The 18948-nt window shown below is 45.1% G+C and overlaps 7 protein-coding genes across 9 annotated transcripts; 2 read left to right on the forward strand and 5 right to left on the reverse strand.

Annotated features, from left to right (window-relative positions):
• Positions 1-932: 932 nt before the first annotated feature.
• LOC108047178 (accessory gland protein Acp29AB-like) lies at positions 933-1680 on the reverse strand. Its single transcript, XM_017127274.1, has 2 exons — positions 1032-1680; positions 933-949 (listed from the first exon to the last, which is right to left on the reverse strand). The coding sequence occupies exons 1-2, from the start codon at positions 1678-1680 to the stop codon at positions 933-935; spliced, it is 666 nt and encodes a 221-aa protein (XP_016982763.1).
• Positions 1681-2008: 328 nt separating this feature from the next.
• Positions 2009-2803, reverse strand: LOC108047179 (accessory gland protein Acp29AB-like). Its single transcript, XM_017127275.1, has one exon. The coding sequence runs from the start codon at positions 2801-2803 to the stop codon at positions 2009-2011; it is 795 nt and encodes a 264-aa protein (XP_016982764.1).
• Positions 2804-3395: 592 nt separating this feature from the next.
• On the reverse strand, positions 3396-4314 carry LOC108047183 (trypsin-1). The gene is made up of 2 exons (XM_017127279.2): positions 4036-4314; positions 3396-3966 (listed from the first exon to the last, which is right to left on the reverse strand). Exons 1-2 carry the CDS (start codon positions 4311-4313, stop codon positions 3411-3413), a joined length of 834 nt encoding a protein of 277 aa, XP_016982768.1. The 5' UTR covers position 4314; the 3' UTR covers positions 3396-3410.
• Positions 4315-4561: 247 nt separating this feature from the next.
• On the reverse strand, positions 4562-8842 carry LOC108047237 (leucine--tRNA ligase, cytoplasmic). Its single transcript, XM_017127345.2, has 6 exons — positions 8727-8842; positions 7739-8574; positions 7085-7656; positions 6564-7022; positions 5263-6503; positions 4562-5204 (listed from the first exon to the last, which is right to left on the reverse strand). The coding sequence occupies exons 1-6, from the start codon at positions 8727-8729 to the stop codon at positions 4767-4769; spliced, it is 3549 nt and encodes a 1182-aa protein (XP_016982834.1). The 5' UTR covers positions 8730-8842; the 3' UTR covers positions 4562-4766.
• Positions 8843-9150: 308 nt separating this feature from the next.
• LOC108047227 (PAT complex subunit CCDC47) lies at positions 9151-11508 on the forward strand. The gene is made up of 4 exons (XM_017127333.1): positions 9151-9567; positions 10118-10666; positions 10731-11078; positions 11136-11508. Exons 1-4 carry the CDS (start codon positions 9286-9288, stop codon positions 11373-11375), a joined length of 1419 nt encoding a protein of 472 aa, XP_016982822.1. The 5' UTR covers positions 9151-9285; the 3' UTR covers positions 11376-11508.
• Positions 11509-11662: 154 nt separating this feature from the next.
• LOC108047225 (kinesin heavy chain) lies at positions 11663-14098 on the reverse strand. Its single transcript, XM_017127329.2, has one exon. The coding sequence runs from the start codon at positions 13827-13829 to the stop codon at positions 11805-11807; it is 2025 nt and encodes a 674-aa protein (XP_016982818.1). The 5' UTR covers positions 13830-14098; the 3' UTR covers positions 11663-11804.
• A 321-nt stretch (positions 14099-14419) lies between these two features.
• Positions 14420-18948, forward strand: LOC108047226 (myosin-11). 3 transcript variants are annotated; one of them, XM_017127331.2, is made up of 3 exons: positions 14420-15749; positions 17776-18123; positions 18175-18948. In XM_017127331.2, the coding sequence occupies exons 1-3, from the start codon at positions 14805-14807 to the stop codon at positions 18757-18759; spliced, it is 1878 nt and encodes a 625-aa protein (XP_016982820.1). In that variant the 5' UTR covers positions 14420-14804; the 3' UTR covers positions 18760-18948. The 3 variants fall into 3 exon arrangements, with proteins under 3 accessions (XP_016982820.1, XP_016982819.1, XP_016982821.1); XM_017127332.2 differs by having other exon boundaries at positions 14987-15081; positions 15161-15749; positions 17776-18948; XM_017127330.2 differs by having other exon boundaries at positions 14424-15749; positions 17776-18948.

Genomic DNA, 18948 nt, shown 5'->3' on the forward strand with positions numbered 1-18948 from the left:
AAGTCTCTATTAATTTGGACAATTATACATTATATGAAAAATTTCATGCCTTTCTTTTTCAGATTATTAAATAAATTAGAGAGACTTCGCGAAGGGATTATTATAAGCATCTATTTTCTTAGTATTCGACGCATTCCCTTTGCCAACTTTATGTTAGGCAATCAATTATTATAGGACACATTAGCTGACTCAGACATTTATTTAACATGCAACAAATTAAAAGCAAAAGTGACGAAACAAAACCATTATAACATCATAATTATTGGCCCACTTCAACTGATCAGCTCAAACTTTCCAGTAAAAAGCTTTGTCAATGCCAAGGCTATATAAGTAATAAGTTCACCAGACGTATACGTAATGCGAGTAATTGCGTATACGCCGCATTTAACACAACGGCGGTGATTTCTGGCTGATGCCAGGGCATCTGAATGCAGTGCTGGCTCCCCCATCCAAAAGTCGCAGGACTCGTGCAGGGACTGGCATCCTTTTAACGTGGCCAACTAGACTCATTTCGAGCAACGCGACATGCGCAGCAAAGTGTGCAGAAAGCAGGAGGGTCGCGTGTCTTGCAAGTTGACTGTGCGCCGGCAACGTGTGCAAATCTTAGTATCCGAACAGCCGATTATGAAATGATTTAAGCGCAATAGCTGTTTACTCGATTGTTGATCTGTGATTCCAAATATACACATAACAGAAAAATACTGAATTCCCTCTTTGATTTGATTGTGATCAACAGATTTTTGTTGTCATTAGAGTCATAATATATGTGTAGCCATAGTCTACAAAAATGATATTTAATGTTTATTTATTATTTTAATTTGTATACAAAAATTTAATTTGTTCAAGTGATGAGATTACTTGCTAAATTTATTATTAAATTTCATTATCAGCTTGGCAAATAAAGAATCTCTTCCAATTACAATACATCAGCATCATTTTTCCCAGATCGCTATTGTAATATAATTGAATGCAGTTAGTTTCGTAATGGTATAAGGGCTCTCTGTCTCCCCACTTTACAAAGGCTGGTTTACCGGAGGCCAAGGACACAAAACTGCCCTTTTTTTTGTGATCGTTGGTGCCCAGCCAATAGGCAACATCTGGCTTGAATTTCATGCGGATAAGGTTTAGCTCCTCTTCGTCCTTAATGGAGGCCAGATACCCACCCATTTGGCGACAGGTACTGGCAGCAGTTTCAAAATCTTGCTGAACTTTGTCTTCGATATAAAAATACCTGGATCCGATCAGCTCAAACTTTGGGGGAATGATTTTTAGTCCAGTATCTGAGTCTCGCTCCTGTTTATTCTGTACTGCTTTCAGTTGGTCTTGCATCCTGTCCAAACTCGATTGTAATTGATCTTCAAACTTCTTTGAAACCGATAGCAGGGTTCCCTCCAGGGCTTGAATCCTGTTTTTTACTGCTTGCATTTCAGTTTCCACGACTTTTCTTATACTGTTTTCCACCCTCTCTTGTACTGCTTGTATTTTCGATTCACTTAGTCTAATCTTCAACTCATCCATGTCGTCGAACAGGGGCCCCAATGCGGAGAGGGTAAAAGCCCCGCATTGGTGTGGGGCATCCGAGAGTAGGCACACGGATTGATGGACCTCCTGAGGCACAGCATATCCGCGATGGTCCAAGACTAGTAAGGCGAACAGAATAAAATTTCCGAACGTGAACATTCTGCGAGGGAATGACAGTGGCAACTGATTGGATTTAGTTTGATGTCTTTGGCTCTGGCGATTCTCAAAAATTGCCAAAGTGATAAGCCACACCGAGATGTGATGCTTATCACTTACTTATTTATTTATTTGTGTACTCTTGCAGAGAATAAAATATTGAATTTCCTATTTACTTTGATTGTGATCCTATTGTAATTTTAGTCCTAATTAATGTGTCGCCATAGTCTAATGTTTATATTAAATGGAAAGTTACACATACATTTTTTTTATTTTTTTATTGAAAATGTTTTAGTTTTTTAATTTGTATACAAACATTTAATTTGTTCTATTAAATTTCTTTATCAGCCTGGCAAATAAAGTATCTTTCCGAATCACAATCCATCAGCATCATGTTTTCCACATCTCTGCTGTAAAATAATTCAATGCAGTTAGTTGGGAAAAAGTCTAAGGGCTCTCCCCTGGCCCATTTTACAAAGGCTGGTTTTCTGGAGGCCAAGGACACAAAACTGCCCTTTTCTTTGTGATCGTTGGTGCCCAGCCAGTAGCCCTCTTTTTTCCTGAGTTTCATGCGGATTAGGTTTAGCTCCTCTTCGTCCTTAATGGAGGCCAGATACCCACCCATTTGGATACAGGTACTGGCAGCAGTTTCAAAATCTTGCTGAACTTTGTCTTCGATATAAAAATACCTGGATCCGATCAGCTCGAACTTCGGGGGAATAGGAATGCTTTCCACCGCACTGGCTTTGGCTCCAGTGCTGTTTGCTAAAATGCCTTCCAACTTATTTAGCACCGCTTTCAACTGCTCATGAATCCTGTCAAATATCTCGTCAAAGTGTTTCTGCTGAACTTCCATATGAGAATATAAATATTTTTGAAACTTGATCTGCTGGTCGTACATCCTGTCTAGTCGGACATCCTTGGACTCCTGTGAACTCTTATCAATGGTTACAACTTGTTGCAGGGCTGCCAGCTGGATGTTTGTCCGGTTCTGTTCGGCAAGGGTGACCTGGTTGACGACAATGTAGTCCATCTTTGTTTTCATCCTTGAAATGTGGTCCGGTTGACTTCCAGAACCAGCACTTTTCTGGGGAAATGCCTGAGATCCAGAACCACCTCCAGCCATTAGCAAAGAGAACAATGCTAATTTAAGCTTTAACATTTTTGATTTTCAAAACGGTAAGAGCTAAAAAGATCAGTTTACGAATGCAACTGAAATACTGTGGCTCAATTTCGTTTATTTATACGTCCCTGTCAGCGCTTATTAATTATGTATTTGTATTGTTTTCAGTCGGTCGGGAGAACTCTAAAATATATTTCGGGACACTTCTCTCAATTCGGGTGTGGGAATCTTAATCTCGTACTTGCGATCCACATTAGGTTATCTGCGGTAAGCTGTAGATAACCTCTTGCGGATTTTTGAACCTGTCTTTTATACTTTGTTTAACTTTCAGCCATTCGGGAGAGAACTGTGATATGTAACAAATTTGGTTTTCAAAAATCTGGAAAAAGTGGCATAACGTCGTTGTATTTATCAAAAGTTTATGAAGATAACAATTTTGCACAAATATATAAAATAATTTTGCATCCCTTTTACTTTAAATTAATAATCTTTAGGCCGTTAGAATCAGTAGAAAATTAAGAAATAAATAAACAGCAGTTACTTAATATTTATAGACAAATAAATTTGTTTTTATTGTTTGGCCAAACTACGTTTCTTTTGGGTGACATATTCATACACCACTGTGCTCCCTAATCCAATCCCGGGCGAAGCTTACTCGGGAGTAGACACCCGGATAATCGGGCTTAGCACAGCCATAGCCCCAGCTCACCACGCCCACCAGTTCACCCGACTCGCTGACCATCGGACCACCGGAATCACCTTGGCAGGCGTCCTTGCCGCCTTCCAGGAAACCGGCACAGATCATTCGCTCGGTGACACCGCCGTACTGCTTGTACTTCTCACTGCACACCTCCTGATTAACCAGAGGCACCTCCACCTGACGCAGCCACTCCCTGGACTCCAGCAGGTTTTGGGTATTCCCCCAACCACTCACAAAACAGGTCTCCCCGTCCATGAACTTCATCTGCGACTCGGGCAGCTTAATGGCCTTTTTGGTCTCATCGAACTTGATGGGATGCGCAAGCTGGAGCAGGGAGAAGTCGTAGTCCACATTGGTGTAGTTGAACTGGGAGTGTTGAACGATTTTCTGAACCCTGAGCAGTTGTCCACTGCGAGCAAATTCACTGGTTCCCAAACGTATTTTCAAACGATCTGCTGTTTTGCCACTATTAATTTAGCAGGATGTTAATTTTAATATAGCTTATATAAAATAATACTTTGAGAATTCAACTTACTAAGTGCAATGGGCGGCTGTCAATACCCACTCCTCCGATATCAATGAGCCTCCGCAAATGTGAGACGAAGTCTGCAGGGAAACCTGATGAGGTGCATCGGTGATGTTAATGCGATGACCGCCCACGATACGTCCATCCAAGCGAGGTGATAATGTCCACGGTTTTTCCAGTATATCCTTTAGCGAGCGCTGCCTTTTTATGGGCTGTGGTATCAAACAAACGCCTGCAAGAACCAACAGGCTGCACTGCAGCAGTAGAATCAAGCGAAGAGCCAACATGGTTATGCAACAAAAATCAAATGGTACCATGGCTCGAAGCAGAGCAAAGCCTTATATAGGTATTCTTTGCACTTCATTCTTCTTTTCTTGGATTAGTGATAGCCACCCATTGGGCAGAAGACCCGCTGAGAAACAACTGTTCAGCTTATCTGCCAACTGACATACTTAACCAGCTGAAAGACATTTATTTCAGCGGTGGCATTGGAAACACTTTCACTTACACTTGATATATAAAAACAATAAAGTGGGACACTTTTAGTACCGCATGTAATGGTTTTCTGTACAAGGTTTTAAATTAGAAATACATTTGATACAATTACTTTTGTAAGTTTAATTTTCATTTCTTTGATAGGGCACAAACGTCTCACAGTACATTAATAGCCAAGGATTTGTTTTACAAGGTTTCAGTTTCATTTTATGAATAAATTATTAAAGCTTGTGATGCTTTTCGATTCAATCCACCACGTATATCAGATTTCTCCCCACTTCCGTCAATTTTCCGGCCTGCTCCAGGCTCACTTTCTTAGTCGCCACATCCAGGATAAAGTTGCCCTCGCCGAGCAAAGACTTTCCCGCTTTGTAGTCCTCAAAGTTGGGTATCTTCCTGGGGCCCAGAAGGGGATCGTTATAAGACCAGATCTTAAGGTTAGCCGTGTCAGTCTTGAGACCAATGATCTTGGATAGCTTCTCGCGGAGTGACTGCACGGTGTCGCCTTCAGAAATGACGGTGTTGACCTGGAAGAACGAGGAGCGCTCGATGGGATTCGTCAGCTCCACGCTCACATTGGGTGCCACTGAGAAACTGATGAAGGGCGACCCAGGACGTACTTCCTCACGAGTTTTCTCCGGCGCAGAGGAATCATCGGTATACTTAATTTCCAAGACGTCGAGCTAAAAATAATGGACAGTTGATTGGATGGAAACGATTTAAAAATTATGAGTTACTCACATCCAGTGTGTTTTTCAGATACTCCAGATTACTGATCAGCACCTGGCGCTCGTCGAACTCCAATGTGACGGCCAAAGCAGCCACCCCCTTGCCAGATTCCACCTTCTCGCGAATCATCTGGGCGAAGGGCATTACGCGTTTCATAAACTTCTTCAATTCAGCCTTTTGTTGCAGTGTAGCAGCGATGACTTTGTTATCCGGCAGGGCTTGGGATTTGTTGAACAACTCCTTCATGGTATCCAGGACACAGCACTGCCAGGGAGGATAAGTCTTAGCCACCCAGATAAGTCCTCTATTCGGTTTCGCTGTTTGGACATCCGCAGATTTATCTTTTCCAGCCTTGCCCTTAAATTGCAGCAAGTTCTTCAGGTTCAAACGGAACGAGTGTGCCGCTTCCATGAGATACTCCGAGCACAGGATATCTACTTCGTTGATGTCTCCAACTTCAGGCCAACGAGCATGAACAATGGACTCGTTGTTACCCAGCAGTCCCCAAACGTGCTCCGCCATATGTGGACAAATCGGAGATACTAACAGAGCTTGCCTGCGGATAAACTCAAGCACCAGATCCTCGTGCATTCCTTGGGCTCCACACAGCTGACTGTACTTATCCCTGGCCAACTGGAGTTCGTAAAAGCCACTTCTCAAAGCCTCCTTGAACAACATCTTCCGGTAATTCTCGTCCGTTTGTTGGGTTTTCAAATTGAGCTCGCTCAGGAATACCTTATCATTGAAGGTCTTATCTGAACCCTTTCTCAAACTGCACTTGTTATCTAGCATCTCCTTTACCCACTCAATGAAAGTGTACAGACGCAGGATGCCTGCATCAGCAGTGCTCTCCACAAAATTTGCATCCTCCACGCTGTCGCCAGCGTCAGCCAAACAAAGGCGCATTCCATCGGCTGAGAATTTGTCCACAGCTTCGGTTAGGGTAAGGAAGTTTCCATCAGATTTGGACATCTTTGAAGAATTGAGCAACAGGTGACCATTTACACGCATTCCTTTGGGCCACTTGGTCTCGTCATTTGGCCAAATGGCTGCATGATTGTACAGACAGAAGGTCAAGTGGTTCTGGATGAGATCCTTGCCAGAGACGCGCAGATCCATCGGATACCAGTATTCGAATTCGCGACGCAAAACAGCAAGATATTCCTGTTTAATGGCCGTCTTTTTTGGCAGTGGGGTTTCCTTGAAGAAGATGTAGTCCCAGATCTCAGCGGTCATGTCGGACGGTTTGATGCCTGTAAAGGAGAACACAAATAATTAAATTCCACAATTATGTTGGTAAAAATTCGACTTACCAAAAGGTCCTGGCTTTTCACCGCGGAAAGTGCCGCCCTGCAGCAAGTGTACAACCGTGTAGAAGGCCATGTAGATGGTGGAATCCGAGAGGGACTCAATCAGCCACTTATCATCCCAAGGCAGTTTGGTTCCTAGGCCGTAGGTCCTGGAGCATGCGTACTCGTGCAGCCAGTTCAAACAGGCTTCGAAGTTGTTGCGCGCCTCATCGTGGAAGGTCTCCATGTCCTGCAGAATCTTGGTGGCCTGGGCCTGCCACACTGGCTCACCATAATTAAGGTACCACTGGTTGCACAGGGCCACCACGCACTCATCAGCAGAACGTGACATAATAGTCTTCTCCGGTTCGTAGTAAACGTCCGCCTCATTAGCATCGACCAAACGCTTCTGCAGATCCTTTTTCACATCCTGAATCTTGCGGCCGGCAAATTCGCCCACCAACATAACGCCGTCATAGAAACCTTTGGGAAAGAAAGAAATTTTCTGTAAAAAAACTCCTGAGACATTATTTTACCACACTTACTCTTGAGGTAGCACATTTCCTTAGCTTCGGCTAACTTATCCTTATCGTTCTGTGATTGGATCTTGAGGGTTTCGTAGGCATGGACGGCACTAAGTTTGCCTAGGGTCGGCACTTCGATGATGGGAATGGGCTCATAGGGCAGCACCATCTCATCCTTCAGTCCGTATTTCTGGCGGAATGCCTCCTTCTTTTGAAGATCCACCAGAGCGGCATAATCATCGGGGGAATCGGAGGGCACAGAAGTGACCACTCCAGTTCCCTTATCTTCCTTGATGCTTAGCATTGGCAGGGTGTAGACGATTTTGTGTTGGGTCAGAGGAGCCGAGAGGGGAACTCCAAGAAGATCTTGGCCAGTTACTTCAGCCAGAACCTTGACATCACCTTCTTCGGCTGTGAAACCCTGGTAAGCCATATTTCTGGCTGCTCGACGTGTGCTTATCCACACTTCGTTATTTTTGCTGGTTTGCCAGGCGATGTACTTGTTGTCCGGATGCAGCCAGCAGTTGGTCTGGCCATACATGGTCTCCGGACGCAGAGTGGCGGCCACCATGTAAATGGTCTGCTTGATGGAGCTAATATAAATGGAATGAGAAAAGACATTTTAAATTTATAGTTGGAAACAAAGTCATATCGTTGTAAAAATCAATCACGTACCTTAAAGCCTTGGGCGCCTCCAGAACCTTCATCTTGATCAGCGTGTATTCCTGAGGACCCACTCCCTCGCCGGAGGAGCGATCGTGGTCCATGCAGGGCTGTCCATCCTTGGGCGAGTAAATGGTATATCTCTTGCCGTACATGATCTTGCCACGCTCCTTGAGGTGATTGAACTGCCAGCGCACAAAAGAGTCGAAATAGGGATTGGCGTCGGTGGTGATGAAAGTGCGTCTCCAATCGACGTGCACGCCTATCCTCTTGAGATCCTGCACCGCCAGCGGTGGGAAGTAGTTGAGCCAGTGTTCTGCATTGGCGAAGTCCTTGATTTCGTCGTCCTTGAGGCCGAGACTCTGCATGATTTGCCATTGGTATTTGGCGGCACCGGTCTTGGCCACCGCCTTGCTCTTCTTTCCCTTTGACTTGTCCTTGGGGACCTCGGATGCGGTTTCGGCGGGAGCAGGAGCTACTTCTTGGTTCTCGGGGAACTTGGGGGGATAGCCGAACTGCTCCAGTTCGCGGGTTAACTTATCGGCACAGGCCTTGATGGGCATGCCCGTGCAGTGAAACCCAAAGGGCCAGAGAACACGACGTCCCTTCAGGCGGTGATACCTCACGGAATACTCCGCCTTGGACAGCGAGAAGGTGTGACCCAGATGGAGGCGTCCATTCATGTAGGGAAAGGGAAAGGTCACGAAGAACTTTTCCGCCTGCCGCTTTTTGGGCGCCGTTGGCGCATCCGACTCGTGCACCCGCTCGGTTTCCCATCGCTGCTGCACTTCCTGCTCGATCTTCTGCAGGTATTCCACCTTAAAGGTGCCTTTCCGTTCGCTTGTGGCCTGTTCAAATTTCGAATATTAACGTGTGTATTTACATAAATGCATTTGAAACGCAGTCATTCTGCGGAAAATTGCATCAGCCGGCATGTGTTCGTGGCAATTTCGGTGAATCATCGAACGACGCGGGATGCACTTTTCCTATAAGTACTCACCATTGCTGATTCGTTGCGATTACTCGTAATTGTTTAGAACAATTCTTTTATTCAAATCGCAGCCCTTACAAAAAATAAAATAAGTTTCGCACTGCAACGTGTTTACCTTTGCAAGTGTTACCGAGGTTAATTTATTGTTTCAATAATACCCTAAAGCTTTTTAGTATTTATTAAATCTTAGCTAATACCGTCGTCACACTATTAGTTCGATTCCAGTGATTAAACATTCAATTATTACCATTTCTACGTTGGATGCTAAACTGGCCTTCAACCGGACTAAAAATGTATATTATTAAAGGTGTGTCGTTCCCTCAAGCTCTGAAAATATCCGTTAAATGTTTAGTTAGTCAATGGCTTGGAGAATCCCCCAATTAAATTCGCGCCAATATCTGTTAGTATTTTTTTTTTGCCGGGCGGTATATTTTAACGGTCGAGCGGCGGCCACACTTCTAATTTAACCTAGTTTTTTTTTCTTTATTAATGTGAAAAGTTTTAGGACATTTAGATAAATTATAACTTAAGTAAGCCGACCAGTTAGCGCCAACGCAATCCCCCCAAAATGCGACCAGTATTTGCCTTCCTGCTACTGGCGCTCCTCTGCTTTGCGAGCACAAAATCGGAGGAGACCGACTTTGAGGAAGACGATGGTGATTTTGCCGAGTTCGACGATGGCAATTTTTACGCTGAGCCAGCGGCCAAAAATGCGGACTCCTTCTCCGGCGGAGCAGAAAGGATCGAGTCCCAGGATCGCCCAAAGGAAACCCGCAAACCAGTACAAAACGTGGAGAGCGAGGAGGAGGATGGAATTGTGGAAGATGATGACGAGTTTGAGCACTTCCAGGTAAACAAAGACAGGTGTTCGATTTTTAATGGGGTGGCAGGGGTTAAGAACTTTGATCAAGTGCTCGACTTACCCATTCAAATGCTTCATTAATTATTAATTCTGTTAAGTTGGCTTCGACTTGTGTGCCCTTCCTAGACTCTTTCGTTTTAAGGGGGAGGGGTGCGGTTGTAATTAATTTTTAACCATTTACAAATTAAAACATGGTTTTCACTTTCTCTTCAATGGCCAAAAGTTATTTATATCTTTTTGTACATACAACTTCTTAATTATTTATAACTCAATGTCACCATAGGTATGTAAAAGTTATAACAAATTCCACTTACTTATGTAACTAGATATCAGTTGATGTTGAAAAAGTTTGACTGTGCCCACATGTTTTAATTAAGAAGTTGAACTTTGTACTGTGAAAACCAGAATTTCTCCATTAAGACAAATGAAACATATATTTTATGGATACATTTCCATATTTCTAAAAAGTATACCAATCTTACTCAATCAAGCATTTTCGTTTATAAATAGTTTATTAACCACTCAAATGTATTTTCAGGACGAGGAAGAGTTCGAGGGCTACGATGGCGGGGACTCTAAGGACCCTCCCATCGATCAGAAAGTTGAGCCCAAACTCAACATACCCAACATACCCCTCCATTTCCGCACCCACTGGGACTCCTACTGGATGGAGATGCTCATGGTGGCCGGGTTGTTGGCCTACTTTGCCAACTTCTTTGCGGGAAAAGCCAAGAATGCGCGTTTAGCGCAGCTTTGGTTCAGTACCCACAGAGCCCTGCTCGATGAGAACTTCGCCTTGGTCGGAGACGACGGTAAGGCGGAGAACGAGAATCCAGGACTGATCAAGGAGAGCGAGAGTCTCTACACCCTCTGGTGCTCCGGCAGGACCTGCTGCGAGGGCATGCTCGTCGAGCTGAAGATGATCAAGCGGCAGGATCTGGTCTCCTTGGTGGCGGGATTGATGCGCCCACAGCTGGATCAGGCCCACATCAAAATTGAACTCACACGCGGCGTAATGGATGCATTTGTATTTGCAGTCGGTACTAAAAAGACCATCACCAAGGTCTTCAAAGAGTATACAGATCTGGTAAGGCTCTCTAATATAAATATGCATACCTATAATTGACATTCAACCCGTTTATTTGCCGCAGAGCAAGTTCTGTAGTCTAGTCGGCAAACCGGAGGATCGCTACAATGTGCCCACCGGATTTGGCGTGCTCTCCGAAGTCCCGGAGGCCACGTCCGCCATCCTCGAGTCACGCGTTATCACTGCACTTAATAAGTACCAAAGCTATATCGATTACCTGCACATCTCGGACCAGTTCAGTGGCCCCATCCAGCAGGAGGAGGGCGGCACCCTTAAGCAGCCCGAGACCAAGGCCGTGCTCCTCGCCGGCTTCAATCTGCCGAAGCACGCCGAAATGGAGACCATTAAGCCGTTGTTATTGTTGATCTTTTATTTGATGGAGCGCCTGAAGACCTACCGCATGTCTAAGGAGGTACTTATATTTTTGGTGACGTTCCGACATATTATTAATTTATTATTAAATTTACAGGGCAAAGCCAAGTCGGACAAGAATCGCCAGCGCGTCGAGGAGGAGTTCTTGAAGAGCACACATGCCGCCCGCGCTGAGGCCGCGGCTCAGCGTCGCGAGGACAAGCGCAAGCAGGAGAAGGAGCGCATCCTGGCCGACGAAGATCCGGAGAAGCAGCGCCGCTGGGAGGCAAAGGAGCAGAAGCGCCAGGCCAAGAGGAACGCGCCCAAGATGAAGAGACTGGCGGTCAAGTCCCTGTAGATTTGTCTCTAGTGTGCCATTAGCCGCAAGGAGAGCTCCTTAACGTACACGAACCGACCATTTGTAGTTGTTTCTCTCAAATGCCAGAATAAAGCAATATCTATTTGTTTCCTATGGAGCGCCAAAACATAAACCCCTATCTGCCGTACCCAAGTGCTGATAACAGATAAGTATAATCCATTGTAGTACAAGCATTTCGTAACGAGAAACAGCCTCGTAATGTGTGAATTCATTTCATTCTCTCCACAAAACTACTAAGCGAAATCGGAAAAATAGTAAAATAGTAGTTGGCCGAAAGAAAACTAATATTTATTAGGTCGACTGAGATTTAGATTACATAAAATTTTAAATGAATGGTTAACTAACGAATGTAACAACTTTCACTGACACGTCGGTGCGTTTAATGTCTCTCGAGGATTCGATACACTTTTAGCACTTGACGGGGAAGCAATTCTCATTGGACACATAGGCGATGTGATTGCGTAGAGTTTTGATCTGTTTCTGCGCGGCATCGAAGCTGTAGGACAGGGTGTTCAGTTGGCCCTGCATCTCCCTGATCACAGCCTCGCGATCGTTGACGGACAGCGAGGCAGTGGCTCGGCACTGGGCCAACTCCTTCTCCAGCCGATTGATCTGCTCCTGCTGCTGGGACTTGATCAACTCGGCGCGTTCCTTGGTGCCGGCTATGATCTTGGCGGATTCGGTGCGCAGCGTGTCCAGATCGTCTTGGGTGGACTTGAGCTGTTCGCAGAAGAGATCCCGCTGGCGCAGCAGCTCCTCCAGTTCGTTCCTGGCCTGGGTCAGTTCCATTTGGCACTGGGCCAACTGGGGACGCACATCGATGCTGGGCTGCTCCAACTGGGCCTTGCAGGCCTTCAGCTCCTTGCAGACGACCACCAGCTTCGTCTGCATCTCGTCCTTCTCCTTGCAAACCTGGGCCAACTTCAGTTGCTCGTTCTCCAGCAGCTTGGGGAAGTGAAGCAGCTCGTTGAGCTTCTCCTGGAACTTGGCCCGGATTTCCTTGACCTCCGTATTGATCTGCTGCTCAATGCGTTTGTTGTTCATGTTCAGTTTCTCCAGGGACACGCACTGCTCCTCGACCTTTTGCTGGGCCAGCAGATACTTGTTGCGGTAATCCTCCAGCTGCTGCGACTGCTCCTTCATGATGCACTTGAACTCCAGCTGCTCCTCCTTGAGTTCGTTGACCCGGGCGCGAAGCAGATTCAGTTCCGCGGCATCGGCGTCCCCGTCGCCTCCTTTTGATGGGCAGGGACCGCAGATGCCCTTCATCCGCTTCTGCAGCTCCTTCATCTGGCAGTCCTTGCGCTGAAACTCTGTCAACAGCCTGGTGTAGTTCTCCTTCATCTTCTCGTACTTGTCGGCCTTGGTGTTCCGCTTTCCGCCGCAGATGACCAGCGGATCGGGATCCTCGGGGCACGGGGGCCTGGGCGGGCAGGGCCTGGAGCACGGACCCGCATCCTCCTCCTCGTCGTCATCGTCGTCGAAGTCTCCGCCGCAGGGCTCCGGACCATCCCGGTTGCTCACCTCCTGGAGCAGCTTCTTCACCGAAGACTGCATGCTCTGGATGCGTCGCTTCAGCCTCTCCATGGACTCGCATTTTCCAGGGGCTTGTGGCATGGGGCATGGCTTCTGGGGCTTCCTTTTAGGAGGACAAGGCTGACAGGGCGGTCCGATGCTGCTGCTGCTGCTCTCCGGACACGGAGGCGGGCAGGGACCTTGGCAGGGCGGGGGGCAGGGCTTGGGACAGGGTCCTGGGACGCAGACGGGCGGCTTCTTGCAGCTCATGATGGCGCAGGCGATCTCCTCGATCATCTTCTTGTCCTCCGGGCAGGCGCCCTTCATCTTCTGCATGGCCTTTTGCAGTGCGCAGATAAGCTTATCGTCCTGTCCGGCCGAATCCCGCTGACCTCCTCCTCCACAGACACTGGCACAGGAGCTGGGCTCGTCGCTGCAGGGATCCGTGGCACTGCCAGCCGGCGGACAGGGTCCTATGCCGCACATGTACGGCGACAGGTTGTCCTCGTCCACGGTGGTGGTCATCGGCAGCTCCTTGTAGTGCCGGTGGGAGCCGAAGTTCTGCAGCTGCACGGCCCGGTTCATCATGGTGTGCAGCTTGATGTTCTCCTGCTCCATGCAGATCCTCAGCCGCTTGATCTCCCTCAGCTCGTTACGCGTCTTGCAGGGCTTGGCGCACATGTCCATTATGTTGGTCTTGATGTCCTGGATGATCTTGTTCTGGCAGTCGATCTCCTTGATCAGCGCCAGGTACTCCATGTACATGCGCTTCTGCTCCGGATCGTCCGAGGACTCGCCCAGCTTCGAGAAGAGGTCCTCGTCGGGACCCTCCTCCATCATGTGCTGCTCGGTGATGAACTGGTTCTCATCGTCCTCGTACTCGCCCCCCTCATCCGTGTACTCCGTGTTTTCCGCCATCGCGCCTCAAATTCAGTTACCGATTCAACCAAAAAATAGAAGTAAGTCTATCTATCCGTCTGGAGTTAATTATTTTTTTTTTTTGCTTTTTATCCAGTTAGAACTACTAACGATTTTGAGCTACTTCTAAATCTGGTAAAATTTAACACATAGTCTGAAAGAGAAAATTTCGAAAAAGTTTCAGATCGAATCAGTTGTTTTCTTCGTTAACGAATAAAATGAACTGAAAGACCCTCGGACACTCGGCCTGGGCAGTTGGCAACAGATTTGGAATGGCCTGCTCGGACTTTGTAGAGGCGAACGAAAGATCCCAGGGCACTGGGTTGGGCCAGAGCTGCTACGTCCACGTGGCGGGCAGCTTCTCGAGAAATCCACGCTCCAAGAAGGGTCCAGAAAATTACCCGAAGAAGAAACTTGAATCAACACACATTTTTCTGCGAAACAAACCATTATATCTAATACTTTGAGTTGGGTTAAAATCAAAACGCAGTCAATTTTGAAGACAATTAATTTTTTTTATAAATAAATTTACCCATAATTACTTGTTTTAATAAAATTTATAGAAGTCCTCACTTTCAAACTATAGTTCGGATCGAAAAACGGGAAATAAATATGGAAAATTTATTAAAATTATAAAATTGTCAGAGAAACTATCTGTTTACGTGAATCAGAATTTATTTGATATTATATTAAATAATTTTCAACCCATTTTATATTTAAGGCTTAGAGTTATATTTTAAAGATGTTTGTCCTCCTAAGCCGTTCTTACTTCCACGAATTAGAAGTATACCTTTCGAGTAGGCGTAACGTTATATTTTCTATCAAATAATTTTCGTAACGTCTCACGTAAAAATTATTATCTTTTTTTGGGAATCGAATGTGTCATAACGTTTAAAAAAAAATTCTCTGTTGGCCAAAAACAGTGCAAAAAATTACACAAGTGTATTATAAACCTAATAGGCAAAATTTTCGTAGATGTTAAAGCCATCCAAGGGGTCACTAGCTACAAGACAACGCACACTTGGATTCCGTCCGCAGAATTGTGCAAAAATCGAGGATCACAACCGCAACCAGATCCTGGAAAAAGCCTCGATGGGAGAGGACTTCGAATTGGAGGAGAAGAGCGAGGAACAGCCGGATGAGAAGAGTAGCTATGTCAATATCCAGGACACGATGAGTGCCAGCAGCTTAGGTTTCAGGGATCACTCCAATCCCAGTGTATTGAAATTTCCCAAGCACGGAAACAAGGAAGGTAAGGTTGATCTTATGATGAGTGATGGTGAGCCAGAACCAGATAACCAGGGTTATCGATCGAATCACGACTCGGATAGGAGATTAAAAAGTCCGCCCAATTCGGATGCCATTGGGAACAAATTGAAGGACGAACTCAGCAAGTATAAGCAGGAGCTCAAGGAATACAATGAAACCACCAAGGATCTGGAGGAAAAGTATATGAAAATCAATTACGAGCTCAACGAAATGCAGCAGAAGCACAATCATTTTGTGACCAGCCGGGGACAATCTTCAGAAATGGATATGGAAAGTGAGGCCGATCAGGATAATTTCTACAGTTCCGCCAGCAGTGTGGCCTCGCAAATGACGATCAAGCGAAAGAGTCCCCAAATCCTGCGCAGCAACACCAGTTTCATGACCGTCCTGTCAGCCCGAAGTTCCAGTGGCGAACCCACCCGGAAAAAGTACTCATCCGAAAGGAGTAATCGTCAGTCGAAGGATCACCGAAATGAGGGCCATCTCTCGTCGCAGGTTAACAGTGTCTTCGACAGCCGTATTGTGGAAACACTGGCCAGCCGACACGCCAAGCGCAGAAAGAGATCCTTGGAGCAGGACGACCGGGAGAGGGAGCCCGCCTCCTTCAAGGACGTCTACAATGTGCTGAAGGACGTGATCAACACCTCACAGGTAGGATTTGGTAATGGTAAAATATTATGTTATACACTTATAAATTATCAGAAGTGTTTTTCCGATGACTTGTAAAATCTGCATAGATGTTATTTCCAACTTTCCAATGACTTGTAATGAGGTGTCCCCCAATTGGACTTCCAGAGTCCATAACTTTAATAAATTGAATCCGATTTCAAAGTGGCATACCTCTCTTGTGGTTTCATCCTCTAAAAATCTGCATTAAAAATTTTCATTTTACCGTTGATCAAATTTTTGAAAATCTGCATTCAAAATTTTCATTTTACCGTTGATCAAATTTTTGACGCATTTTCATGTTAGTTATTTCCAAGTTTCCAATGACTTGAAATGAGGTGTCCCCCAATTGATCTTCCAGAGTCCATAACTTTACCAAATTTAATCCGATTTCAAAGTGGCATACCTCTAAAGACTTGTGGTTTCATCCTCTAAAAATCTGCATTCAAAATTTTCATTTTACCGTTGATCAAATTTTTGACCCATTTTCATGTTAGTTATTTCCAAGTTTCCAATGACTTGTAATGAGGTGTCCCCAATTGGACTTCCAGAGTCCATAACTTTACCAAATTTAATCCGATTTCAATGTGGCATACCTCTAAAGACTTGTGGTTTCATCCTCTAAAAATCTGCATTCAAAATTTTCATTTTACCGTTGATCAAATTTTTGACCCATTTTCATGTTAGTTATTTCCAAGTTTCCCATGACTTGTAATGAGGTGTCCCCCAATTGGACTACCAGAGTCCATAACTTTACCAAATTTAATCCGATTTCAAAGTGGCATACCTCTAAAGACTTGTGGTTTCATCCTCTAAAAATCTGTATTAAAAATTTTCATTTTACCGTTGATAAAATTTTTGACCCATTTTCATGTTAGTTATTTCCAAGTTTCCCATGACTTGTAATGAGGTGTCCCCCAATTGGACTACCAGAGTCCATAACTTTACCAAATTTAATCCGATTTCAAAGTGGCATACCTCTAAAGACTTGTGGTTTCATCCTCTAAAAATCTGCATTCAAAATTTTCATTTTACCGTTGATCAAATTTTTGACCCATTTTCATGTTAGTTATTTCCAAGTTTCCCATGACTTGTAATGAGGTGTCCCCCAATTGGACTTCCAGAGTCCATAACTTTACCAAATTTAATCCAATTTCAATGTGGCATACCTCTAAAGACTTGTGGTTTCATCCTCTAAAAATCTGTATTAAAAATTTTCATTTTACCGTTGATCAACTTTTTGACCCATTTTCATGTTAGTTATTTCCAAGTTTCCCATGACTTGTAATGAGGTGTCCCCCAATTGGACTTCCAGAGTCCATAACTTTACCAAATTTAATCCGATTTCAAAGTGACATACCTCTAAAGACTTGTGGTTTCATCCTCTAAAAATCTGCATTCAAAATTTGCATTTTACCGTTGATAAAATTTTTGACCCATTTTCATGTTAGTTATTTCCAAGTTTCCCATGACTTGTAATGAGGTGTCCCCCAATTGGACTTCCAGAGTCCATAACTTTACCAAATTTTACACGATTTCAAAGTGGCATACCTCTCTTGTGGTTTCATCCTCTAAAAATCTGCATTAAAAGTTTTCATTTTACCGTTGATCAAATTTTTGAAAATCTGCATTCAAAATTTTCATTTTACCGTTGATCAAATTTTTGACGCATTTTCATGTTAGTTATTTCCAAGTTTCCAATGACTTGAAATGAGGTGTCCCCCAATTGGACTTCCAGAGTCCATAACTTTAATAAATTGAATCCGATTTCAAAGTGGCATACCTCTAAAGACTTGTGGTTTCTTCCTCTAAAAATCTGAATTCAAAATTTTCATTTTACCGTTGATTAAATTTTTCATGTTTTATGTTTTAAATTGGATATCGACTAAATAATCGTGACAGTCGTCTATAGCGTTCCTTCTTCTTTTTAATTTTAGTTGCTTATAATTTCTGAGAACCCCTTAAGATTGTTACTACTGGTTTTACAGAGTTCCGTTTTCTCCTTAACCAGGACCACAAGTACAAGCATGAGCGGGATCGGGATAGAGATAGGGACACGGGGGACCTGAGCCAACTGCTGACCACCATCAAGAGCCTGAAGAGCGAGCAGCTGCAGTTCCGGACGCTCATCCGGCAGCAGCAGGACAGGATTGCGGACTACCACACGCGTTGTGTGAAGGCGCAGGACATCATGAGCACCCAGAAGCACGAGATCGAGAAGCTGCACGTGAACAACAAGCAGCTGGAGTCGAGCATATATCACGACATAGACAGCCTGAGATCCAAGATAGACACCAAGCTGAAGAGTGTGTCCCACTTGCCCAAGATTATGCGGGAAGAGCACTCCAAATACGAGAAGGTAATGCGGGAAAATTGTCTGCTGGCGGATAAACTTCATGCCCTCCAACAGGAGGCCATGCAACTGAAGGTCAAGATCGATGATCTCGGGCGAAGAAAACTGGTCACCGTCAACAGATTGAAGGCGGCCGAAAGGGACCTCAAGATATTCAAGAACTACAATTCGGCTTTGAAGACGGAAAAGCGTAAACTCACCCAGGAGCTGTCCACAATGAAGGACCAGTTGGAGCAGCTCCAGGTGAGCAGTAAGAGGCAACTTTCCCGCCATCGCGAGCAGAGCGAAAAGCAGCGCAGGGATCTGCAGAAAAGGATATACGACCTGGAGCTGAAACTGAGTAGGAGCCAGAACTCCACCTCCAGCCTGATCCAGGAGCGGGATAGCTTGATAGCTGAGCTCCAGACGCAGCTTCACACCTTGGTCCACAACTTCGAGGTGTCCCAAAAGCACATAAGGGTCCTCCGGCGGCACATCTACTCCATGACGAATCCAAATGGTGCGGGAATCCCTTGTAGTGGCGGTGGTTCGGCTGGCATCGTTGGCTCCCAGCGACCCAGTCTGATCAGGATCAATCAGCTGTCCCAGGGATCCAGCAGCGGACGCATCGGTAACCCGCGAACGCTGAAGGGCAAGATCTAAGAAGGGATCGGGATCGCATTGCCCAAGATCTAGATCGGGCCCATCAGCTGTCCAGGCAACTTGAAGGTACGGTTTTCGGCACTCGGATCATACCATCAAGTTGCCTGGACTTTTCCCGCTGTTATCGACACACTGAAACTTTTATTTGGTGATCATGTAAACTAATGGACTTTTTAAAAACCTTTTAAA

This window comes from Drosophila rhopaloa, unplaced genomic scaffold (genome assembly GCF_018152115.1).
Source record: "Drosophila rhopaloa isolate 14029-0021.01 unplaced genomic scaffold, ASM1815211v1 contig_2, whole genome shotgun sequence".
NCBI lineage: Eukaryota > Metazoa > Arthropoda > Insecta > Diptera > Drosophilidae > Drosophila > Drosophila rhopaloa.